This window comes from Dipodomys ordii, unplaced genomic scaffold (genome assembly GCF_000151885.1).
Source record: "Dipodomys ordii isolate 6190 unplaced genomic scaffold, Dord_2.0 Scaffold24, whole genome shotgun sequence".
In the NCBI taxonomy this organism is placed as follows: domain Eukaryota; kingdom Metazoa; phylum Chordata; class Mammalia; order Rodentia; family Heteromyidae; genus Dipodomys; species Dipodomys ordii.
The window spans coordinates 13,202,949-13,229,196 of NW_012267240.1; the positions used below are offsets into that span (position 1 = coordinate 13,202,949).

The following is a 26,248-nucleotide window of genomic DNA, read 5'->3' on the forward strand; positions in this document are numbered from 1 at the left end:
CCGCCGGGGACCGCCACGCGGGGACGCTCGGACGGCCGAGGAGCCGCGGCCGGCCGCTCCGCCCGGCTCAGCTACCGCTGGGAAGGAAGGCGCCGTGCCGAGCGCCGACCGGATGGTCCTTTGTTCCGAGCCCGCTGAGCCCAACGCCGACCCGTAGTCCCCTCGATCTGAACCCACCTACCCATCAGAGCCTCCACCAGCCCCGGGCCCCGCCTCCGTTCCGCCTCCTCTCCGGATCCCAGCACCGCCCATCGCCGGAAGGACGCCGCGTGACGTCGGCGCGCTGACGTCAGCCCACGCCTTCGACGTGGCGTTCCCTCCCGCCGCACTTCCGGTGAGTCAGGCGTCCGGGGCGGGTCCCCTTCTCACCATCTCCCATTACCTTTCACCTGGGCGTCCGGGGCTCACGCCTGTAAATCCTAAGCTTACTCCGGAGGCTGAGAGCTGAGGATCAGGGTGTCAACCCAGCCAGGGAAGGAAAGTTCCTGAGACTCCACTCCAATTACCCACCAAACCACAAGTGATACCATGAACAGGTGACACTTTGAACTATGTATCTTGGAATTTTTAACTGTATTAAAAGTCCTACATAGTGAATTCATAAAATACGATACAGACGGCTGAAAAAGTGGAGCTGTGGTTCTAGTGGTAGAGGGCCAAGCTGGGACAGCACCTACACTCAGGCCCCAGGACTGGCACCAAAAAGTAATAATAAACGTTTGCAGGACAGTATCAGAACTGTTTCCTTCCCTGGCTTCTAAAACGGGAAGAGATCACAACTTTTGGTGCTGCAGCTGCTGTTTGCTGATCTCTTGTTTCGCTGAAGATGTTTTTCTTATTTGACCTCTTGGGTTTCTGCCATGATTCTTACTCTGGAAGGAATTGTTTGGGAGACCAGCCATACGATGAATGGCTGGTGAGTCCACCTTGAAATTAATACAATTTTAAAATAATAATTAAAGGTCTGGGAAGGTGGCTCAGTGGTAGAGCGCTTGCCTTGCATGCCTGAGGCCCTGGGTTCGATTCCCAGCACCACATAAGCAAAAAAAAAAAAAAAGCCGGAAGTGGCCCTGTGGCTCAAGTGGTACAGCGCTAGCCTTGAGCTGAAGAATTGAGGGACAGTGCCCAGGCCCAGAGTTCAGGCCCCACGACTGGACCCAAAAAAAAAATAATAATAATTAAAAAATTGAAAGCTAAAATTTTTAAAGAAAAAGCAATAAAATTGCTGATTAGCAGAATATAATTCAGTATTACTTTAAAATCCTTTTTAATGTACTTATTGCTCTGTTGGGGAAAAATTCCTCAGATCATGTTGTACCCATAATATATTCAATTAAATTTTGAGAGTTTTGTCAATAATTTAACCAAACTAGAGACTTCTGAAAATACACTTTTAAATGGAAGAGTTAAAAATTCTAATTATCTGATTTTGTGTGTGTGTGACTAACATATCCGTTGAAAACATTTAAAAACAATTTTCAGGGTAGCCTGTGATCTAAAGGAGGTAATATTCTCAGTAAGAACACTATTTGGAAATAAATTACATGCTAAATTCATGAAATGAGGGAACATGTCATTATAAAAGAAAAGACCTGATATTATCACTAGAGTTACAACTTGTTTATAAAGTATTATTTGCGAATAACGTTTTTCATTAAGATGGAATTCTCATAAAATCCGTGGTTTCACAAAATGCAAAAAAAAAGCTTAAAGTAAAACTACTTTTTATATTTCTTACAGCTGTTATAAACTAACTACAAATAATACTTGGAAGAACTTGCTGGGGCTGCAACTGAATTCAATTTATTATTCAGTTAACAAGATCAATTTGCGCATAGTTTGAAGTTCAAGTAACAGTGTGTTCTGCCAGAAAGCATGAATATTACTCTTTAAAAAGATTTTCAACCTTTAAGGTAATGTCCACTGTGATTTTAGTCTAGTTGATCATTTTCCAAATGGGCTGGTGTTGGTAGATTTCCCATCAGGAAATAATCTGCCATATGGTGTAAGATATCAATATGGTTTTATTCAGTAAATATATTTGAGAAACAAATGCTTTCTGGATGCTGTAGGGAATACAAAATTCAGTATATCGTTTCTTTTAGTGAGAACAATGTTGGTAAAATTCCAAGTTCTCTGGCACTGGTGGCTCAGGTCTGTAATCCTACTCAGGAGAAAGAGATCTGGAGGACAACAGTTGAGGCCAGCCCAGGCAAGCAGAAATGTTAGCTAGACTTTATCTCAAAAATAACCAGAAAAAAGTAACTCCAGACATAAGTGGTAGAATGCCAGTTTAACATGCTACAAGGATGGTTTCAAACCCTAGTGCTGTCACACAGAAACAAAAAAAATTTTTTTTTGACCAAGTTGTTTGATATTCAAAAAGAAGGCTCAAAAGATTCTGAAGGTCAAAGCATTTACTTAGTCAAATTGTCCTTAAATTATATGACTTGGATCATAACTTAATCGATGAGGATACGGCTTTACTTTAGGGCTCATTAAGAGCAGTCTTCTTTCGTTAGGTAAATTCACCTTGCAACAGGTGCCTCAAGGCATTCATTGTAAACACAGGCCGTGCGTTAGAGGCCTCGGATTCTTTCTTGCTCGGTGGCAGTCAGGGTGGCTTATAAATGACCGGTGTGAGCTCTGAAGTTTTGAAGCTGATCCAGTTTCTTAAAATTTTCAGGACCTCTCCTCTCCAGAAACTTTACTTCCCTGCCCTTTGTTACCACCCCGTTCTTGAGGGTGACACCTCACACACCCCTTCCCACAAACCCTCGTTAAACCCTCCCGGAATCTGCACTCCCGGTCCTGACCACAGAATTGGGGCCATTTCGGTTCCCCCACAGTATACTCGCTTTGTCCTCGGTCCAGCCAGGCCTCCGACACGTGGGAAATAGCAATGTCTAACACTTACCGAGAGCTGACACTCTTAAGCATGACACCTAATTCATTTATGACTTTAGAACTGGTACGAGGGAGAACTTACTAGTATCTCTCTTTGTTAGATGAAGAAAATGAGATGACAAGAACCAGAATTCGCACCCTAGCACCTACACTCAGAAATCAAGCTCTGCCCTCGGGTGTGGCTCGGCCAGCAGCCCCGCTAGACCCGCTGCAGGTGAAAGCGCTGCAGAAAGGACCCACCTTCCTGACGGGCAGCGACTTGCGGCTGAGGATTGGACGTCCCAAGGAGGAAGGGGTGGGCAGAACTCGTCCGGAAGTGACGCAAGCAGGAAGCGTCTGTCCGCGGAGGAGGCGTTGTCGGCGCGTATTTGGAAATGAGGACTTAAGCCTGGCGGCCGCGCTCATCTGATTTCTTCATTTGGCTCGTGGAGATCTTAACATCCAGTCACCAAGGCCTCTTCCTTGGTTCCCTCCGCAGCGTGACTGGCTTTACCTGACAAGGAACTGCCTGCGCCACTACGGTGGACAGAAGTCGTGGGTGGTGGGAGCGAGAAGGCGCTACTGTGGTGGCGAGGCCACCGAAACCGGGACCTGGCCCGACTCGGCGCTGTTTCCAGGGACCCGGGCCGCCGGCCTATTGTCAAGACGGCTGTCAACTCGCAAAGGAAAACCACTGTCTCCCAACAATTTTCTCTGAAAGAGAACCTCAACAGGAAAAAAAAAAACCATGTCTGTTTTTCCTAAGGTATCTTTGAGACCTGAAGTTGAAAACTACCTTAAAGAAATCTTTACGAATCAAGAGGTGGGTCAGATAATCGTATTTGATGACATTTTTGCATAGTTTTAAATAGTGTTCAATCTGAGAACAAGAGGGTGAATAAGATGAACGTTTTAGCACTTAGCTGTGGGGAAAAAATGTGTCGTCTTATGGATGGCACGGAGGTGGCGGCTAAGTCCACAAGACACGGACACACACACACACACACACACACACACACACACCTACCTGTTCGAACCCACATTCAGGAACGCATGTGAACAGGATATTGTAATTTGAGTGCCACAAGACACGGACGGACACACACACACACCACACACACACACACACACACACACACACATCTGTTCGAACCCACATTCAGGAACGCAGGTGAACAGGATATTGTAATTTGAGTGCCTCTGTAAATGGTTTCAGTTGTGCTAGATGCTTGGGAAGCCTTTAACTTTCAGTCCTTTGTGATAGCGGGCTGTTACCATTTTGAAAAAAACATATTCGTGCAAAGGAATTGCCATTCAAAGCAGTTTATGAATAGCATGCATCTTGATCAGTGTCATCATTCTCCTCCATGCCTCCCAACCCCACAACTTCCCAGTTTTCTTAATTCTGTGTGTTTTGTATTGAATTTTATGCTGCTCTCATTTTAACAGATGAGAAAACTCAAGGCACAAGGAAGCAAGCTATTAACCTAATTTCACATAGCTATAAAACTACTGTAATCTGAAGATAGACCATGTACAATAAAAAATATATATATTTAGAGTTAGAGCTAGCTGCTGGTGGCTCACACCTGTAATCCTAGATACGTAGTAGGCTGAAATCTGAGGATCAAGGTTCAAAGCCAGCACAGGCAGGAAAGTCCTTGAGACTCTTATCTCCAGTTAAGTACCAAGAAAGCTGTGGCTTAGTAGAGTACTAGCCTTGTGCCAAAAGCTCCAGGACAATGCCCAGGCCCTGAATTCAAGCCTCAGGACTGTTGCAAACACACACCTTAGGGTTAGAATCTCAAACACAGGATTTGCGTTTGTTTTTTGCAAAAACTATTGTCACTTAACTGATTTCCCCCTTTGAAAATTGAGAAAGGAATATTTAGCATTGACAAAACGAGAAAGAGTAAACATTAGCATTGTTGAGTAATAGGTGGACAATTGGTTTTTGAAGATCAAGGCCTTGTATAGTCAAAGCTTTGGAAGGCTTCATGGTTAAGTCTTCATTTCTGATAGGTATGTTTGTTATTCATCTTTTTTGAAGATATCTGTTACATTTAATAATATAAAATTGTTCTCCTCTTTGGGTGACTGTGAGTATATCAAATATTGGTAATCTTAAAGATTAGGAAAATGTGATACCCTAAAGATGATGTTAGAAGTGTAAGTGCTGAAAAAGTTGGTGTGTTTTAAATATGTAGAGTAAAATCCTGAATTTACCTAGCTAATTGCATTAGATGTTTTCATCATGTTATGCTTGAAGTTGAGACTGTTTTTCAAAGCTCTTGATTGATATCAAGCATTTAGTTGCTTATTACTACATTAAACTTGAACCCTGTGAAGTATATCATTACTAAACAAAACACTGAAATGAAATGGAGCTGTTACAAAAATGTTTTTTCATTAGATGGAAAAAATGTATATTTACATTCTGCTGAGTATGTAAGATTGAAATAGTGTTCTTTTTCAGATTGTATCTTTAAGCAAACAAGAAGCAGAAGAGAAGTTTGAAACTCTGTTAAATCACTTAGCCCACCCTCCATCATTCACAACTGTCAGAGTAAATACACATTTAGCTGCAGTTCAGCATGTGAAAAATCTGTTGCTTGATGAACTTCAGAAGGTTTGTACAAAGGTTTATACAATTGTATTTCTACAGTTTGTCATTGCTTCCTATTAAAATCCTATGAAAGCTACAATAATCAGACTTTATAGTTTGGAAACAGAATGTAAATTGTGCTAGGTTACATAATAATGTTAAAACTTGAACTTATAATTCTGATTTAGGATGAGTTTCCAAGCCTGTTTGCTTTATCATTAAAATATGGATGTTTATTCTGACTACCATTTCACAATTAGCTTGTAATGATGAAGGGAGTTGATTGTATAGTTGGAATACACCCAGACAAATGCCAACCAAATATCGGTAGGCTTCTATTTTTAATGGAACTAACACACGGGAAAGTATCAGTAATAAGGAAATGAGAACAATATAAGGAATGTAGGGGTTTTTTGTTTTAAGAAAATATTGTGAAATTACACTCATCTTCTGGAAGAGAAAACTTTTAAAATGATATTTTATTATTTCCATTAAAACTGCAAAAAGTACTTGAGTTGTTTAGATAATTTCTTTGCTTTCTAAAACTTTGTATTTTGTATGAAGTTTTCCTATAAAGTATTGTAAGATGGGCAAAGCAAGCTGGGCGTCCACCCAAGTGGTGCTGTGTAAGCTAAATAGTGTAGTTATTAAAGCTTGCTTAACAACTAATGGGAATCCACAGACTTATATCTACCTCATATGTAACCAAACTAAAACCAAGAGGCTTTAAGAATGGTTCTATAAATTTCAAGTTTCAAATAGATGATGCAGTTAGAACAACAAACTAATGTGGGAATTTAGCTCATTGGTGGAGCATTTGCCTAGCATGTGTGAGGACCTAGGCTTGATCCCTTATACTGAAAAATACAAAAAAAAACCCCAACAAAAATAGCTGTACTATGAGTGTAGAAACCAGAATTTATTACAATAATAAAGACTTGAAGATTTTGGCTTATTTGATATTAATCTTTTTTTTTTTTTTTTTGTCAGTTGTGTGGCTTGAACTCTGGGCTTGGGCGCTGTCCCTCAGCTCTTCAGCTCAAGGGGAGCACTCTACCACATGAGCCACAGCACCACTTCCAGTTTTCTAGTGGTTTATTGGAGATAAGAGTCTCATGGATTTTCCTGCCCGGGCTGGCTTTGAACTGTGATCCTCAGATCTCAGCCTCCTGAGTAGCTAGGATTATAGGAATGAGCCACCAGTGCCCAGCGATATTAATCTTTTTAAGAGTAATGTTAGACATATAATATAAGCAACTAAAATACTTTCAGTATTGTTTTTGGTTGGTCCTGGGACTTGAGCTCCAGGCCTGTGTACTATCTCTGAGTTCTTTTGCTCAAGGCTATTGCTCTACCACTTTGAATCACAGTGCCACTTCTGGTTTTCTGATAATTAATTGGAGTTAAGGATCTTACAGATCTTCTTGCCCTTGGCTGGCTTTGGACTGGGATGCTCAGATCTCAGCATAGTGAGATCTGAGATTAGAGGGGTTAGCCACCAGTGCCCAGCTGATTACTTTTTGAATAGCAATTTACATGTATTTTTTCCTTTATTTGCATACATGTTTTACTGTTCTTTACAACAGTTTTTTGTTTTGGCTGGTTATGATGGGGCTTGAACTCTGGGCCTGGGTGTTGTCTCTGAGCTTTTGTGCTCAAGGCTAGTGCTCTACCTCTTGAGCCACAGCTCTATTTCCAGCTTTTTTGGTAGGTAATTGAAGATAAAAGTTTTTGGGCATTCCTGCCTGGGCTGGCTTGAAACCATTATCTTCAGATCTCAGCCTCCTAAATAGCTAGGATTAGAGGTATGAGCTACCCCACCAGTGTCCAGCTTCATCATGACATTTCTATACAAAAAGTGTACTCAAATTATACTCACCCCTTAAATCTGTATTCATTTTTTCTTTCCTCTTCAACAGCTTTCATTGATCTGTTTTGTATATGCAAATTACTTTGATCCTCATTCACTCTCTTCATTGACCCTCTGCCCTCCCTCTTGATACTTGCCTTGGGTTACTTTTCTATGATTCATTTTTAGTTATTTTTAGAATAATTTATACAAATGGGTTTCTTCATTGTAACTCTTATGTTCATGTTACATAATTTTGTTATATTAACCTCATCTGTTGATTGCTCAACAGGTTTCAGTAAGTTTCCTTACACTGTCTTTATACATGGGCCTCAGAAGATGTATTTTACTTTGTTTTTAACAGAAAAAGTTTTGACTACAGTCAGAATTTGGAGAAATTTAAATTGTTTTCATTTCTAGGAGATTATTTCTAAATTTGGGTCTTCTGGAGTCCCAGTCTGATAGAAATAAAAACTAAAGATGTAGGACAGAGCAGGTTGTCACTTTTGTAATGTAACAGATTGGTCACAAAATTTAGGGTCACTGGCATTGGATAGGAAACTGATAGAGCAGTATCTTACTTTAGCAGGAAAGGACACTTAGTAATGCTTTATACTGAAAATTTTCTCTTCCACATTCCACACTTCATGTATATTCTAAAGAGATTTCTCTATTGGTATTAATAGGTTGTTTGCCTCAGATTTCTTTAGACCACATATTAGAATTAAATTTAAATTTCTCATGCTGATGAGGATAAGGAGAAAACTCAAGGCTTCGTTTTTCACAGTGGTAATGTAGTTAGCTTGATCTGTTTGTAGAACAGTTGATCAATCTTTTTTTTTTTTTTTTCTTTTGCCAGTTGTGGGGCCTGAACTCTGGGCCTGGGCACTGTCCCTCAGCTCTTCAGCTCAAGGCTAGCACTCTACCACTTGAGCCACAGCACCACTTCCGGCCTTTTCTGCTTCTGTGGTGCTGAGGAATCGAACCCAGGGCCTCATGCATGCAAGGCAAGCACTCTACCACTGAACCACCTTCTCAGTCCCAGTTGATCAATCTTTTAAAAACTTAAACACAGTCCAGCAATTCCAATCCAGCCAAAAATGTGTGCACACGTTCTTGAACATAAATAATCATAAAATTATTTTAAAATAGTCAAAAAGAAATATGTTCCAAATAACCTATCAATTAGTGACAAATCTAGAATAGTCCTATAGTGGGGTAATGCCCATCAATGCAAATAATTATTAATAAATGCTATAGCATGGAAAAAAAAAGGGAAGAAGACACAAAACAATATGTTGTATCATTCCATTTGTAATGTTGATGAAAAGCAAATAAATAGAAAAAAATTAATAGGTGATAATGATGTTAATTTGTATTGTTACAAAAGTATACGGTTTTGTGAAAGTTAGGTTTCTGTATGTCAATTTCTTATTCAGAGGCTTAAAAATGATGTCTGCATGTAATTCTATATTGGAAATATGTTTTCAGAGTAAGTCCCTTGAGGTAAACATAGTTTGTGTTTATAAAGCATGACAGCAAAATTGAATCTTATCTAGAACTCAAGATATCCAGAATTAGAAAACATCCAGATCTTTTTTATTTTTCCAGTATTCATGGGATAAAAATTGTTACAAACCAAACTTCCTTTCATGTATAGTGATACAAAAGAAAGACAACTCCACTATGTGGATTGCTTTTTAAAATCTGTGTTTCTTTTTAACAGCAGTTCAGTGAACTGAATATTCCTGTTATTGAACATCCAGACCTCCCGGACATCCTACTTATTCCTGTGATTGGACCTAGGTTTGTAACTATTTTATTATCAAGCTATATTTTTTGTCTTCTAAGCAGATATTTGTCACAGGATCAATTCTAACTGTTTAAGACAGTAAGTTTGTCCATTGTTCACAGATTTCATATTCTGGTGTGGGATATATTACAAAAGAGGACTAGATATGTATCCATTTACCTTGACAATAATTCATGTTAGGTATACTTTGTGAAATCATTGGGATTTTTTTTTCACTTTCTGAAAAGCTTCCTTTCATTTATTTTTCTTTTATTTTCTTAAAAAAATTTAAGTGCCAAGTTAAAACTTTTTTTGAACTACAAGAGAAGTACAAAGAAAAACATTTGCTATTTTTGTAGCTGAGCTGCTTTGTAAAGTTTTGTTCATGTTCAGTTATACCGTACATTATCCTACTCATATCTTAAGACACATACTTTGAAAATCAGAAATAGATTTTATATTGAGATGTTCTATTACAGAGGACATTTTAATATAAAAATATGCACATTGCTAAAGCTTAAAGAAATCAATTGATAGCAATGGAGTAGTGGTTTCTCCATCCTATAGAGTATTATGTGGCACTCAGGGTGGGAAATTAAGTGTACTATTAAGGTGTTCATGATTTGTTAAGTAGCTAAGATAAATTTCTATACTTAGAATAATTACAGAACCTTAGTAATAAAAAATTTAATGTATTTTTGTGCATCTACATATAAAGTGGCAGCTATTACATTGGCAAGTATTAACAATGGCTTACTGAGAATGTTGGGTTGGGGAAAGAGAATCGTAAAAGGAATTTTTTTTCTTACAATATTTCTGTTCTACTATAAATCCATATCATAATTTTTAATTAAAAATTGGTTTGGGGCTGGAGGTGTAGCTCAAGAAATAGTGGCCCCTGCCTAGCAAGCATGAGGCCCTGAACTCAAACCACAGTATTGCAGAAACAAAAAACTAAAATCCTAGCTGCTGAGGAGGCTAAGATCTGAGGACTGAAATCAACTTATGGAAAAAAAAAGAGATTCCATCTCAAACAGTAAAAGGTGAAATGGAGGTATGGCTTAAGTGGAAGAGCAGGGCAGGCAAGCCTGAGTTAAAAGCCTAGTACCAAAAAAATAAAAATAAAGAAAAAAGTGGCCAAGTATGAGTAACACAAATGTGTGAGACCAGGAAGGTCTAAAGTGAAACTGAGATGTTGAGCAAGATCTGGTAATTGGACATCATGGGTGGAACATGAGACATAATCAGTTAAGCCATGAATTGGGGAACAACACATCTGATGCTAATAGGAGGGCATTAGATACTGTGCTTAGGATGTTTTTCAGGACTGGTCACATTGGCCTCTTTCTTTACTCTTCTGAGTGTTCAAAGGACATCTAGATTTTAATAGAGCACTGAATGAATAGAATACAAGACCATGGACAAGAACTCAAAGGTTGAGCAGCCAAGGATGGAGAGTAGAGAAGACTTAGATTTATCTGTGCGCTGGTGGCTCATGCCTGTAATTCTAGCTATTCAGGAGACTGTGGCTCATAGCCAGCCTGTGGCTTCTGTGAGTCTCTGATCTCCAATTAAACAGCAAAAAGCCAGAAGTGGAATTGTGGCTTAGATAGAGCACCAGCCTTGAGCATAAAAGCTCAGGGACAGTGCCCAGGATCAGCACTAAAATAAAATTCCTTCTGGGTGCCTGTGACTCCTATAATTCTAGCTAATCAGGAGGCTGAGACCTAAGGATTGTGGTTCAAAGCATTCCCAGGCAGGAAGTCCATGAGACTCTTCTCTCCAAATAACCGCCAAGAACCCAAAAATGGAGCCGTAGCTCAAGTGTTAAGAGCTTTGGCCTTAAGCGAAAAAGCTCAGGGACAGGGCACAGACCCTGAGTTCAACCCCAGGACTAGCACCAAAAAAAAAAAAAAGAAAGAAATCTTAATTTAACACATTTATGATTTCTTGTGTATTTTTTTGTGTTAGTCATTGAAGAGTAAAAATCTGATTTTCCCTTGATGCCGTTAGGGAAATAGTAATACTTTTTAAGTGATTAAGCAGTTTCTATGCCACTCTCTTGCCTTCCACCAGATGGACCTCTTTCAATTTTAATTTTTCTCTGTGCCTTTCTTCCTTTTTTTTTAAAGTATTGTTATATATGTATCCCTCTTTTCAGCTTCCTCTTTTTTATTCAGAAAAATCAATTGTATATTGAAAGTTTGAAATGTTTATATGTATTGGAAAAGTGATTACTCTGTTAAATTTCTTTTTCCCTTTTACATTTCTAGAAAGGATATAAAAAAACAACAGTGTGAAGCTATTGTGGGAGCCCAGTGTGGCAATGCAGTGTTAAGGGGAGCCCACATCTATGTTCCAGGAATTGTGTCAGCTTCAAAATGTAAGTATAAGGCTTATTGGGTCCTCTAAAAGTCATGTGTGAAAGTGTTACCTTTTCACTCAAATGTATTTATCTCATGCTTTGTACTTAGTGTAGCCAAGATACCAGATGATGACTAACAAGTCATCTTGTCATCTTGTGCTGAGGAATCAAACCAAGGGACTCATGTATGCAAGGCAAGCACTACCACTGAGCCACATTCCCAGCCCTCCATTCTGAATTCCTGACTCTGCTACCTTAAAACCTTAGATCAGCTGTTAGAGTTGCATCCAAAAGCCACATTGAGATGAAGCTTGATACTTATTCATCTTGTTGATGACATATTACACATGCTTAGTAAGTTAGTCACTGTCTGGATGTGGCCAAGTCATTCAATGTGTAATAAGGAAACACTGATTTTGATCTGGTAGAAGTTTGTTCACTATTTTGGCCTCAGCTTGTGTGTGAGGTAAATACCTTGACTCACATAAGAATAGGCAAAGTGACAGGCTTGATCTGCTCCTTGTTTTTGTCTGGCCTATAACCTAAAAACTTTTGTTTTTGTTTGTTGGTTTTTTTTTTAACTTTTTTTTAAAACTTTTTTTAACATTTTTTTTAGGTGTACATTTTTTGAGTAATTCATTTGAAGGCAACATTTAGCTTTTTGAGTATTGAGCCAAGATATGAAGGCTTTTATGAATGTTAGATTTGGAGGAAATAATTATTCTTCTCTGTTCAGATGGAGATTTCCAATTACTCTATTGCTTTGTTTTCACCAAGAAGAGAAAGAAAATTTTCCCATTGGATGTTACAAAATATTTGAGAGCTGAGAGTTCTATCAATGATCATATTGAGATAATGAACAGTTTTAAACTGCTCCTATCCACCATTGATATACTTAGAGATGCCCATGGTAGTTTTGAGGACTTTCTCTATTCTGCAAAAGCATAGATTAGTGTAATCTGATTCTTTTCTTTCTCTAGTTATGAAAGTTGGCGATGTTGTTTCTGTATACTCTGATATTAAAGGGAAATGTAAGAAAGGAGCCAAAGAATTTGATGGAGAAAAAATATTTCTTGGAAATGGGATTTCAGAACTAAGCCGCAAAGAAATCTTTAATGGGCTACCTGAATTGAAGTATGTTACCAAGTGCTATGAGAAATAAGTATCCTTTTTGTGGTTACAGAAAATTAAAAGCAATATAAAAAAAATCTTACATTGTGTTATGTGCATACTAATATTGGTATAAAATCAGCTGAAAAAAAATTATTTGACTCATTTCTATCATTTTCAGAAAAGTCCTTTAGATCAAAATGGTTAAAAACCCTAAGTAATGACCTGGGAATATAGGTCAGTGGCTTTAGAATTTGTCTGTCATAAATGAAGACCTGTGTTTGATCCCCAGTATTGCCAAAAAGACCCCAAAATGTTCAAGTAAGCAACCAGTCGTGCTGTATTTACCAAATAATTTTACTTGGCCTTTTGAATTTTAATTATTGATAACTTTTTGTATGGATGAAGAAGGATATTGACCTTGGTAAAGAATCAGCTTTTTTGTTGTTGTTGTGGGGTTTGAATTTGGGGCCTAGGTTTTCTCCCTGAACTTTTGCACTCTAGTGCTCTACCACTTTGAGTACACAGCCATCTGGTTTTAAAGTCATGGACTTTATTGCCCTAGCTGGTTTTGAACTGCCATCCTCAGATCTCAGCTTCCTAAGTAGCTAGGATTACAGGTATGAGCTACTGGTGCCTGGTACCCAGCTTTTATAGATCTTTTAACACTCTGAATTTGTTTACAAAAAAAAAAAAGAAAATTGAAATTTGAAAATAAAGGGTCAGGCATAGTTGCTTACTCTTATAAACCCACCTACTTGGGAGACAAAGTTTTGAGGCTTGTGGTTCAAGGCTAAGCAGTGGAGGGTAAAGAGTTGGTGAAACCTCATAACAAGCAAGCTAGGCAAGGTGGATCAATCTGTGATCCCAGTTATGCAAGAAGTATAGATTAGAGGATGATTATGTGAGATAGTATATGAAAAAATAACTAAACCAAAAAGAACTGTCAGTGTAGCTTCAGTGGTGCTATATTTAGCATATGCAAGGCCATGAGTTCTAACTATGCTATCACTAAATTTTTTCCCTAATTTAAATACAAGTAAGTTTTCCAAGAGAGCTAGCATTCATGGATGTTTATGGGCAAAACTATAATTGTTCAAGCCAAATTAAAATTGGTTTTAAATCATCTCTTGTCTTCATCTCTTAGTCCTCCTTGGTAAATTAAATCATTCGATGAATTAGGCTCAGTTTTTGTTAGCCTGTTTCAGGAATGCTATAGAGAACTCTATTACTCCAAAGTTGACAGATGGAATAGATAAGCAAGAATTTGAAGCCATCCATTCAAAACTGGACTATAGCCTTGATTCCTGGGACCGTTTTTCATGTTGTTGCAATTCTCTGTGTAAGTGCAACATTCTTATGAAAAAGCAGGTTGTTGGCATTCCCTAGATCTAGAAAGCAGTACTTTCCAAATGCCAAGTGCTGTTTTATTCTCTTTGGAATGCTTTACGAGCATGAAGATTATGTACTACCTGCTGTCTTTATTTTCATTTTGTAGTAGGGAATTATTTTGATGGCCTTGGTTAATGGATGATCAGGGTATGCTCTTCCTTCAGTGTGTACTGAATAACGTTTTCTGAGCACTTCTGAATGTGGGAGTAGAAAGCAGCAGTTTTTTTCTAGTGTTGGTGTTCTCTGTATTTTTGTGCTCTCTGCTCTTTGATGGATACTGCCTATCTCTCTGAGGTATATGTGTATTTATCTTTTGAGTCACTTGCCATTGTTCTATTTTGTGTCCTTGTCCCCTCTGTACTCACCAGCTATACTGCCACTCTTCAGGTGAGACCAGGGGCAAAATGGTCATCCTGGGATTGTAGCAGTCCATGCCTCTGACTGTGGAAACAACAGGAAAGTGAACGTGAGAGTGTGTGTGCTTTTTTTTGTGTGTGTGTGTGCGCTTCACTAAATGGTTCTTGATTGGAAAAGCTAATAACTACAACCATAATTCAGTTGCAGAAAGATAAAAATAACTCATTCAAAAACCAGGTGTGGTTTGCTTTTTGATTTATTCAGATCTCTAAAGATCTCTTTTACATAAATGAAAAAGTTATTAGCTTTACCCTTTTTAACACTGAAAGAGCCACTTGTACTCTTGTACTCTATCTTCAGGTAAAAATTGAAAAATACCTCACAGTAGTATATTCCTAAAAATGTATACTTCGTGATTTATACAAACTAATAAAGGACTTCTCATTTTTCAGGGGTATAGGCATAAGAATGACAGAACCCATATATCTCAGCCCTTCATTTGACAATGTACTGCCTAGTTACTTATTTTTACAGGTAAGTATTTATGAGAGTAAAATATTCAGTGACGTTGCAACCTCAGTAAATTATTTGAAATTTAAGTATTTTTTAAAAAATTTCTAACATATTTTGTCATTTATTTGTGGTTTGACCTACTTTTGCTTGAACAGCAAGAGAAAGTTTTGTAAGCACTTTGTTGTTTTCCTTTTTCTATATCGATCTTTATAAACCTTTTGAGACATAGTCTTGAAATGTGTCCAGGCTGGCCTCTTTAATGCTTGGTCCTTGTGTCTACCTCCTGAGAGCTGCAATTACAAATCTATCACTACTGCAGCATTTTATGTTCTATTTTAAACTATACTCTTTTATGTCTGTCCAGAGGTGATTTAGTACATATTAAAATTACTGCTTTCCACTTCAGAATGTCAATCCCTAAATAGTAATTTTAATAATTATATATAGCTATATATATAATTATAACAATGATAATAAATGTTCCATTTGTAATGTTAAGTAAGATTCAGATGGTTTTACTACCATCAGATTTTTTTCAGGTGGTTACTGTGTTTTAGTAAATATTTACTTTGCCTTTGTTAGTTTGTTATGTTAGATCATTTGATTTTTTTAAAAAATAATTTGCTGCTTTAGTGATACCATTATTCCCAGTTTAAGATGAAGTTACTGAAGACTAGATCTGTTCAAGTTCTTGGCTAAAGTCACACTAATGCTCAATGGAGTCTGAACACAAACCCAAGCCTGGATGGATGTGCTGCTTCTCATCCTGGAAATAAACCAAAAGCTATTTTACAAATCCAAACATTTCTGGGTGAACAAACAGAAAATGATTGTTTATTACCATCTAATTGCACATTAGTGATGAAGTAGACACAAGGATATACAACTGAAAATATAATAGAGCTGTGTAAGCCACCCCCACCCACTTTTAGCCTTAAAACCATCTTAGTGGTAGCAATGACTTTATAAAATATAAATTGTGAAATGTTTCGTGATTCATAATGTCCACATTACCCTTAGAGTCATTTATCACTATTAATAAGACTTCTTTCCCTTCCTTCCTTTTTCTTTTCCTTGCCTCCCTGCTTTCTTTCCTTCTTTCCTCCCTCCCACCTCCCCCTTTCTCTTTATTGGCCCTGGCACTTAAGGCCTGCATACTGTCCTTGAGCTTTTGTTCTCAAAACTAGCTCTCTACCACTCAAGCCATAACTCCACTTCCAGCTTTTTGGTAGGTAATTGGAGACCAGAGTCTCCCTCCTTCCTTTCTCCTTTCCTTCCTTCTTTCCTCCCCCTGCCCCTTTCACTCTCTTTGTTTGCTGGTCCTTGCACTTGAACTAAGGGTCTAGGTGCTGTCCCTGAGCTTTTGTACTCAAGACTAGCTCTCTACCACTTAAGCCACAGTTCCACTTCAAGCTTTTTGGTAGTTGAGGATCAGAGTCTCATGGGCTTTCCTTCTGGAGCTGGCTTCAAGCTGTGATCCTCAGATCTCAGCCCCCTGAGTAATCAGGATTACAGGTGCCCAGCAGGAACATGAGACTTTAAAAAGCTTTTGTAGAGTTTAACCCATCATTTAGTGGAAGCTGTTTTATGTATTATGTACTGATGACCACTGATTGGCCAATAAGACATTAAAAATGATAATGTAGTAGCAGCTAATATTAAATGAATGACTTATTCCATAGTTATATTTAGGATTTCATATTTTTCTTATAGATTCCCAGTTTCAAAGATAAAGAAATGGAGACTTAGTAACATAAAATGCATAGCATATAATAGATATGCAATAATTTTCCAGTTATTGAATGATTTGCTTACTGTGTCAATAGAAATCAGCAAAACCAAAATTTGAACTCAGCTCTTTGACTTCAAATCTGTGTTCTTAACCCTATACCAAGTCTGAACGTGCCCAATCTTGTCCCTTTGCTTTTAAGTGTCAGCATCTAGGCTTTTATAGAAGCTAAGGAGCATAGCCATGACATCATCTCCATTATGGTTTCAGGTTTAATTTGAGCTAATGTAAGAGATACATAAGTTGCATGCTGGTGGTTCACACCTGTAATCTTAGCTACTCAGGAGACGGAGTGAGATCTAAGGAGGAAGATTCAAAGCCATCCTAAGCAGGAAAGTCCATGAGACCCATATCTCTAATTGACCACCAGAAAACTGAAGTTGATCTGTGGCTTAAAGTGGTAGAGTGCTAGCTTTGAGCAAAATAGCTCAAGGATAGCATCCAGGCCCTCAGTTCAAGCACCAGGACTGCCAAAAAAAAAAAAAAAAGAGAGAGACAGAGACAGAGGCCTTTCATGTACCTATACAGAGAGTCCTATTTCTCAGAAATTTTGTAGTTTCTTCACACCAGTAATTGGCCACTCTGGAGTAAGACGGTATGCACCAAATCACTCAGAGAACATTAAAGAATCTCTAGGGAATATTATTAGAGATTTCTTAAATAACGTTTTTTATTTGAGAATGATTTTAGAATTAGAGTTGAGTTTTAGAATTACAGGTTCTGAATAATAATATGAGTTCCCGTATGCCCTTTATTTCCCTACAGTGAAATCTTATAGTGTGATGAAACATTTGTCAATATTTAGAAACTAATTCTAGCTACTTGGAGGCTGAGGTGGGAGTATCACTTAAGCCTTTAAGAGCCTAGGTAACATACTGATACCTCATCTTATAAAAACAATAATGTCAGCCTGGCACATTTATTCATAACATTAGTATTTTACATATGCAGTATATAGACACTCAGATGTTGTGTATGTCACATTATACTTTACAAATTTTATTCACACTTCAAAAGTTTTTTCTTCATGCCCTTTTTCTTCCATGATCTAATCTAGAATCCCACACTGCATTTAATCCTTATGTCCCTTATTTTGCTCTGGCTTTGATAGTGATTCTTTTCTTTCCTTGTTTGTAAAGACCACCACGTTTTTAAAACATAAGGTATTTTGTAAAGTATCCCTCACCTGGACCTTGTCTGAAGTTCTCATAGTTAGCTCGACATTTCTGATTTTAGTTGAAGATACACAGATGAAATGCCTTTATGTTTACTTGAAGATTGTGCTTCAGTAGGTGTGGGGTGGGTATAAGGTATCTATTTTTCATTTGTATATTTTGGACTTCACAAGAGTATTGTTACTTATAATCGTGTTCCGAAACTACCACATAGGAAATGTCAGATAGGAAATGTCAGACTTTAGGATTTCTTTTCCCTAAGAACATAAGGAATATGTTTTTTGTGTTATATATTAGGCACTGTGGTAAGTAATTTTCAAGTATTATGAAATCTAATCTTGTTTATTTAGCTCAGTTCTGTATAGTGAATTCTCACTGTCTATAATTAACTTCAGTTTCTTCCCATCTTGCCTGAGTGAGACTCTTCTTATTTTATCTTCAATTGTATAATATAAAGTTAGCCTATTTTGGAAAGTAACATTTTCTCCGATGTGCTTCCACTATTGCTGTTAGCCAAATGTCTTTTTTTATTGCCTTGTTACATAAGAAACTTACCAGAATCTTTATATTGTATTACATTTGCCATTCTCTCATCAGGAGTTACTGATGCTTATGTTTTCGGTGTGGTACAGACATGTAAGCCTGAAGGAATTATATCTGTAGTCATACAAAATCCATGTGTCCTCATTGATGACTTTCATTTGCTCAATCGTTTTTTTTCTTATTGTGACTGTACTGGGGTCCGTTTAAGACACCCTCTCAGTTTGTTTGTTTGTTTGTTTGTTTTTGTGGGCCATGGGACTTCAACTAGGCCTGGGCACTGTCCCTCAGCTCTTCAGCTCAAGGCAAGCACTCTACCTACCACTTGAGCCACAGCACCACTTCCAGCTTTTTCTGCTTATAAGGTGCTGAAGAATTCAACTCAGGGCCTCATGCATGTGAGGCAAGCACTCTACCACTGAGCCACCTTCCCAGTCCCCTTCACAGTTCTTTACATTGGTTATTCTCAAGATAGCCCCCCTACAGTTTGATCCTCCAATGTTTGTTCTTTGCTTGGTTGCTTGGATGAGTAGGATGTGCCACCACACCCAGTCATCATCAGTTGAGATAGTCTCACAAACTTAGGTACCTAAGTTGGTCTTGAGCTACCCTATTGCTAGGATTATAGGCTTAAGCCACTGTGTCTGACTCATTTTGATCACCTTGTAGAGATGTTTTATTTTTTCCACAAAATGTATAATTATGCTTTTTCCTCTATGTCGCCAGTAATCTGTAGGAGAAACTTTAAAAATTATCAAAATATTCTGCTCATTAAAATTTCCTCTGAGCTTTAGCATCTGTTGGTGATCTTTGCCTGAGGTAGTCATTATTGTTTAAAATTAAAAAAATCCTCCTTTTCCAGTGTGAGCAGGAAACTCTGAGAGACTCTTATCTCCAATTAAGCAACAAAAAAGAAAACTGGAAGTAGAGTTATGACTCAAGTAGTAGAGCATTAGCCTTGAGCAAAAAAGCTTAGGGTCAGTGCCCAGACCCTGAGTTCAAGCTACAGGACTGGCACTTCCACTCCCCGCTTCCCCCCCACCCCCCCAAAAAAAGCTCCCTATTCTCAACATTTCTCACTCAACATTTTAATATAAAATCCTTCTTTTCCTCTCTGCTTATTAACAATTCAGATTCAAAAATTTGTTCTTAGTCAAATACATTGCTGCATTATTTTTTGCCAGTCCTGGGCCTTGAACTCAGGGTATGGGTGTTGTCCCTGAAGCTTCTTTTGCTTAAGTTTAGCACTATACCACTTGAGTCGCAGTGCCACTTCTGGCTTTTTCTGTTTATATAGTACTGAGGAATTGAAGCCAGGGCTTTATGATGCTAGGCAAGCACTCTACCCCTAAGCCACCTTCCCAGCCCTCATTGCTGTATTATTTTAATGCTAACATTGTCCTAAATTTGACCTTCTAGGAGTCTATTTTCAATTTCAGTTTTTCTGTTTATGTAGGGTGGTGGTGCTCAGTAAGAAACCCAGGGCTCATACAGCCCAGCCCCTCCATGTTTGTTTCAATCTGGATTGTATGGATCAATATTATGTATAACTGTAATAACAATCTTGGAAAGTTTGTTAGAGTGAAAATTCATTAATACAGTTGAGTTGACACTAAGATTTTTATATCTTCTAAGAAGTTTCCAAAAGATTTGAATCCCTATGATAGGAGAAGCATACTTGAGTTACAAATTTTGTTATTATAATACTTTATAATTCTATATGATAGAAGTGCTAATTTATGTAAATGTGTATTATGTAAATTTCCTTAGGTCCTTATTGTATTAAATGTGTAGGTAGGATGCCTTATTAATTAGAGATTTCTGTTCCGTTTCTATTATCTATAATCTGTTCACTTAAAAATGCCAAGTTGGATGCTTTTACTTAGTGGGTTATTAGTGATGGACTGAATCTAAGGTATCTGACGGGCTGTGAGAGTATTGATTCCAGCCAAGACTAGAAGAAAGATCTTATTTCCCCAACAGCTTGATGGATTTATTTCCTCTTACAAATAAGGAAACTAGGGTTGCTAATCTAACTGGTTTTGAGAACTAGATCTTCCCTCTCTCCAAGTCACATAAACTTATCTAGAGACCTGTTTGTTTGTTTTTTCATGTAACTGTCCTAATAACTATTGTCTTGAACCAGCATATAAGATAATATTCTTTATTAGATGTATAATTGGAAGAGATATTTTCCCAGTCTGTGGGCTGTCTTTTTTATTTAATTACTATGCCCTTTGCTATACAGAAACTTTTTAGTTTGAGGTATCCCTTCTGACAAGGGCCTAATATCCAAAATATACAAGGAGCTTATGAAACTAACCCCTCTCCCCCCAAAAAACAGTCAATAAATGTTCAAAGGAATTAGAGACTTTTTAGAAGAAGAGCACAATGACAAACAAAACAAAAACCACATGAGGAAATGCTCAACATCCCTGGTCATAAAGGAAACACAAATCTAACCAACATTGAGAGTCCATCTCACCCCAGTAAGATTGGCCAGCATTGACAATTTGAACATTAATGCTGGTGAGGATATGGGGAGAAAAGAACACTATTACACTATGATAGGAATGTACAACGATGCTGAAAGGTGGTAAACTAGTACTAGTTTCTAAAAAAAAAACACATAGATCTAGCCTGTTGTCCAGCCGTACTACGTCTAGGCATCTACATTACAAGTTAGGATACAGTTAAGACACTAGCATATCCATGTTCAATGCTGCACCATTCACGATAGCCAAGTATGAAAACAGCCCAGATGCCCTATCATGGATGAGTGGATCAAGAAAATGGTGCTACCACATATAGAATGTGGTTTTATTCATCCATTAGAAAGAATAAGATGTCATTTGCCAGGAAAAGGATAGATCTAGAACAAAACATGTTAAATGAAGTAAGCCAGGCACAGAGTGAGAGATGGCATGTTTTCTCTCATGTGGAAGCTATATTTAAAATACAGCTGTGCAAGATAACATGTACGGGGCTCTATGCATTTACACTCTGACTAAAGGAGGGTACACTTGGGAGAAGAACCCAAAGGCACAACTCTGAGGAACGTGTGTGTATGTGTGTGTGTGTGTTTATAAAAAACTGACTGAGTCCAGGAGGCTTTGAATTTGACACTTTTTGTCTCAGCCTTCTGAGTGCAGAGATGACAGCTGTGTGCCACCACATCTAATTTCAAAGGTTATTTTACATTCTGATTCTAAAATAAAAATGATTTAAAATTATTAATAATTGTTGAGGTGATTTTCTTACAGAATTTGCCATCTGCTGTAGTAACTCATGTCCTGAATCCTCAACCTGGAGAGAAGATCCTAGATATGTGTGCAGCACCTGGAGGCAAAACAACTCATATTGCGTCACTAATGCATGATCAGGTGAGGCTCTAAACATGTAGCATATTTCATTGGTTAGGATGGAACACAGACATTCATCATCCAATTTACATCAATTCCATCTAAAATGAAGATGATTTGTGTCAGCTGCTAGGGTAGGTTCAGTAGACAGTTACTTGTGAAGACTGCCATACAGAACTATTTACTCGCAAAGCTAACTTCAAAACACTTAAGAGCTTTTCCTGTTCTTTATCATTCAAATTTGTACTTGGTACTATAAAACTACAAAGTAATCTGACAATACATTAGCACTGTTGAAATAAACATATAATGCAATGTAATATGTATGTGTAGAATGTGTATATCTTTAGGATTATATAAACCTTATGATCCTGCTTTATTGTCACAAAATAATGGAGCAAACTGACTTTATATATAACTTTAGCATATGTACCTAGGTATATATGCAAAGGTGTTTTCTGTTTTTAGAAATTTTTAAGTTAAAAAAAAATAAATGAGCTAGGCAGTGGTGGTTCACCTGTAAGCCTAGCTACTCAGGAGGTTGAGATCTAAGGATTGTGGTTCGAAGCCAGCCAAGGGCAAGGAAGTCTTACAGACTTCCAATAAACTACTCCCAAAAAGCCAAAAGTGGAACTGGGGCTAAAGGGCTAGAGCACTAGGCTTGAGCACTGAGAGGCTCAGGGTCAGGGCCCTGAGTTCTAGCCTCAGGATTGGCAAAAAAAAAAAAAAAAGTGTCAGTACCAGGGCTTGAATTAGTAGGAGCCAGTATATTTTGCTGGGCTTTTTCCATTTCACTCACAGCTGGCACTCTACCACTTGTGTTACACCTACAACTGGAGCTATGCCTCCAGTCTGGCATTTTTGTTGATTAGTTGGAGCTTTTGTGCCCCAGCTTGTTTCAAATTGTAATCCTCAGTTCTCAGCCTCCTGAGCAGCTAGAATTTCAGGCATGAGTCATCACCTCCCAACTAAAATATTTTCTTTTATTATAGGTAGGCATTATCAAAAGTTATTCAAGGCACTATTCAGAAGTCATTGTAGCTTTGTAATTACTCTTCAACTAAAGAATAACAATGTTTAAATCCTAGTGAAAGTAGATATATTAAGAGGAGAAATTCATAGTGCCAGGAGCAAGGAGGATAATTTTTAGAACACATCTTTGTGTAGGTGAGATAGGCTAGGAATTACTACTCAAGTGGCTTTTGGTAGTGGGTGGAGATTTTTATGAGTAGATCCATTTTTGATCAATATGATAATTGTAAGACTTTAAAAGGACTTATAATATTTTTGAAAAATAGAAATACAGTATAAATTGTGTTATTACCAGATTTCTGGTGAAAACTTAACACTAAACATTATTAACCCTATAGTAATTTATGAAATATTCGGTGTTCTAAACAGAGACGATAAAAAATTTATATACATAAAAATAGGTGGTGGTGTTTTTTGTTTTGTTCACATTACTGAGGTTTGAACTCATGCCTTGGTGTTTATTTGGCTAGTGTTCTGTCTCTGATCCATACCTCCAGCCATATTTCTGCTGGTTAATTGAAAAAAAATGAGTGTTGAGAATTATTTTGCCTGGTCTGCTGGCCTCAAATGTTGATTCTCTAGATAATCAGCCTCCTGAGCAGCTAGGATTAAAGTTGTGAGAACCTCTGGTACCTGACTTAAATATTTTATTTTAAGGTGGTGGGGTTGAATGCAAGACCTTGCATTCAACTGGGGTCCTGTATTGAGTCACATGTCTAGATACTTTATTTGTTGTAGTAAAAAAGGTCTTTCTGAAGAGAGTCTGAATATTACCAGTATAGCCCTTTATACTTTGTTTTGTAATGCTATGAAAGAAATGCAAGACTCAGGTGCAAACAGCTTTATTAGGCTCAGAGGTTTGTGGCATTCACTTAATTTCTATTAGCCTGGCTCATGTATCTGGTCACCTGTAGTTTAGCAGGACGGTTCTGGAAAGTTTGAGTGGTCTTACTCAATGGGTTTGAATGGTTTTCAGTTATTTAAAGTGACCTTAGCTGAGGTAGCTAGGATGTGCTGCCTTTCTCTTTTCCCCATAGGTCCTGAGTTAAACCCAGAAAAGTCAGTCATTGATGAATAGTAATGGCAGAAAGGAAAAACAAGCAAATCACCTAGTATTCAAGTGATTTTAATGTTTTTGTGGTAAATTTACTGTCATCCTGATGGCAACAAGTGCAGTGAGCCTTAGTCTGCATGGCAGTGTGAAGGAAGTGTGCATGCAGTGAAGAACGATCCACAGGGATCTTTTTCTGGCATTAAATATCACCATGATATTACATGAATTTTATATGAATAAATTGAAAATATCAAAATGATCAGTTTTACAAATAATGTTCACTTCCATCTAAAGATACTTTAGTTATAGAATAGAATTAATGCTCTTGCAGAGATGATTAGGTCACATCAGATTGGTGATTTTTTTTTTTTTTTTGGTTTTAGGGCTTGAACTCAAGATCTGTGCGCTGTCCCTGGGCTTTTTTTGCTCAAGGCTCTACGAGATCAGCCACAGCTCTACTTCTGGCTTTTTGGTGATTAATTGGAGATAATAATCTCATAGACATTTCTGCCAAGGCTGCCTTTGACCCATAGTCCTCAGATCTCAGACTCATGGGTAGCTAGCATTACAGGTATGAGCCACCAGTTCCTGGCTCAAACAGGTGATTCTTAATGTTTACCTTCAATGGATGCTTTTAAATTCCTTGAGAAGATTGAGAACTCTATTTTCAGTTTTTATTAGTGTTGGCTAAAATTAAGGAGCTACCACTACAAAGGTTCTTCATAGAATACGACTGTGAATATCTTGCAGAGAGTGAACCATGCAGAGGGAGGAAGGTGGAAAGAGAGGGTGATTGTGGAGATGAAGATAAATGAACTACATTATGTTCATATAGAATAGAATAATGAAAATAGAATAATGAAACCCATTAATATTGTTAAAAATATGAAGAGTAATGGAACCAATTAAAATTGTTCAAAAAAAAAGGTGGGGGGAGGAATGAGAAAATGACAGGAGGCCAGTATTTTCAAAGTACTTCTAACCTTTTTGTACAGTTAATATATGCTAGTAAACATAGCTAGCTGTAAGATTAATTGACAAGAGTGTGCATTTTTTATGAAAGATTCAAGCATTTGGCATAAATTGAATTTTTGTTTGTTGGGTTGTCTTTGTCGTGCTGTACGCTCTAGACAACACAATACACATGTGTTTATTAAATTTAGCTTTAGAAGTAGGACTAGGAGGAAAGTAGAGATTCTAATTTTTAAGGTTTTTTTTTTTCAGTTGTTTGTGACTGTTTTGGATTTATACTTTCTTTTTCTTTTTAGGGAGAAGTAATAGCCCTGGATAAAATATCCAATAAAGTAGAAAAAATAAAACAGAATGCTTTATTGTTAGGACTGAATTCCATCAAGGCATTTTGTTTTGATGGAACAAAGGCACTTAAACTTGATATGACTAAAGATCCATCAGGTGAGTTAAATTTTGTTTTTTTGTTGTTTTTATTTTTTATTGTAAAGATGCTATACAGAGGGTTACAGTTACATGAGTAAGGTAATGAGTACACTTCCTATTGAGCATTTTTACCCCCTCCATTGTTTTCCCCCTACCATCCCTTCCCTCCCTACCTTCCCCAAGGTTCTTTTTTTTCTTTTTTTTGATTGTGATTAAGTGATTACATAATTTCCCGAATTTCACAGTATTATGGAATAATGATGCTCATTTAAAGTCACAAGTTCATTCTAACTTTCCTGGAGCAAATTGTCTATCACAGTCTATAACATATAACGGTGTACACATATACACCATACATGTGATCAGCAGCATGGGGATATTTAGTAGTGGCTCGACCAGATGAGTGGGAGTTCTTCGTTTCTTGAGTCCTGTTAGTTTTGTCGTATCACCTAACATTTTGGATTTAGCATACACTTATCAGGGAGACCATGTACCGTTTGTCTCTTCGCTCTTGGCTTACCTCGCTCAACATGATTCCTTCTAGCTCCATCCGTTTCCCTGCAAATGACATTATTTTGTCATTTCTAATGGCTGCATAATATTCCATTGTGTATAGATACCACAATTTTTGGATCCATTCATCTGTGGTGGGGCATCTGGGTTGTTTCCATATCCTAGCTATTGTGAACAGTGCTGCAATAAACACGGAGGTACACGTGTCCTTGTATATTGGTTCCTGTTGTTCAGGGTAGATGCCTAGAAGTGGTATGACTGGGTCATAAGGGAGGTCAATCTTTACCTTTCTGAGGACCCTCCAGACTGCTTTCCAAAGTGGTTGTATAAGTGTACATTCCCACCAGCAGTGTAATAGGGTTCCTCTTTCTCCACATCCCCTCTAGCATTTGTCGTTGGCTGATTTGTGGATGTGGGACATTTCTGACTGGGGTAAGGTGGTATCTCAGGGTTGTCTTTATTTGCATTTCCTTCACCACCAGGGATGATGAACATTTCCTCATGTGTTTCTTTGCCATT

The 26,248-nt window shown here is 37.7% G+C and overlaps 1 protein-coding gene across 3 annotated transcripts in view; it reads left to right on the forward strand.

Moving 5' to 3' along the window:
- The first annotated feature begins 3,626 nt into the window (after positions 1 to 3,626).
- Positions 3,627 to 26,248, forward strand: part of Nsun6 (NOP2/Sun domain family, member 6) — a 46,369-nt gene continuing 23,747 nt past the window's right edge. For 2 of the 3 annotated variants that reach the window (XM_013014554.1, XM_013014556.1), the window contains exons 1-8: positions 3,627 to 3,709; positions 5,363 to 5,515; positions 9,067 to 9,146; positions 11,406 to 11,515; positions 12,478 to 12,631; positions 14,809 to 14,890; positions 21,637 to 21,756; positions 25,090 to 25,234. In XM_013014554.1, coding sequence (XP_012870008.1) covers positions 3,635 to 3,709; positions 5,363 to 5,515; positions 9,067 to 9,146; positions 11,406 to 11,515; positions 12,478 to 12,631; positions 14,809 to 14,890; positions 21,637 to 21,756; positions 25,090 to 25,234 — 919 coding nt within the window. In that variant the 5' untranslated portion in view covers positions 3,627 to 3,634. The remainder of the gene's footprint in view (positions 3,710 to 5,362; positions 5,516 to 9,066; positions 9,147 to 11,405; positions 11,516 to 12,477; positions 12,632 to 14,808; positions 14,891 to 21,636; positions 21,757 to 25,089; positions 25,235 to 26,248) is intronic. The other variant, XM_013014555.1, reaches the window with a different exon arrangement.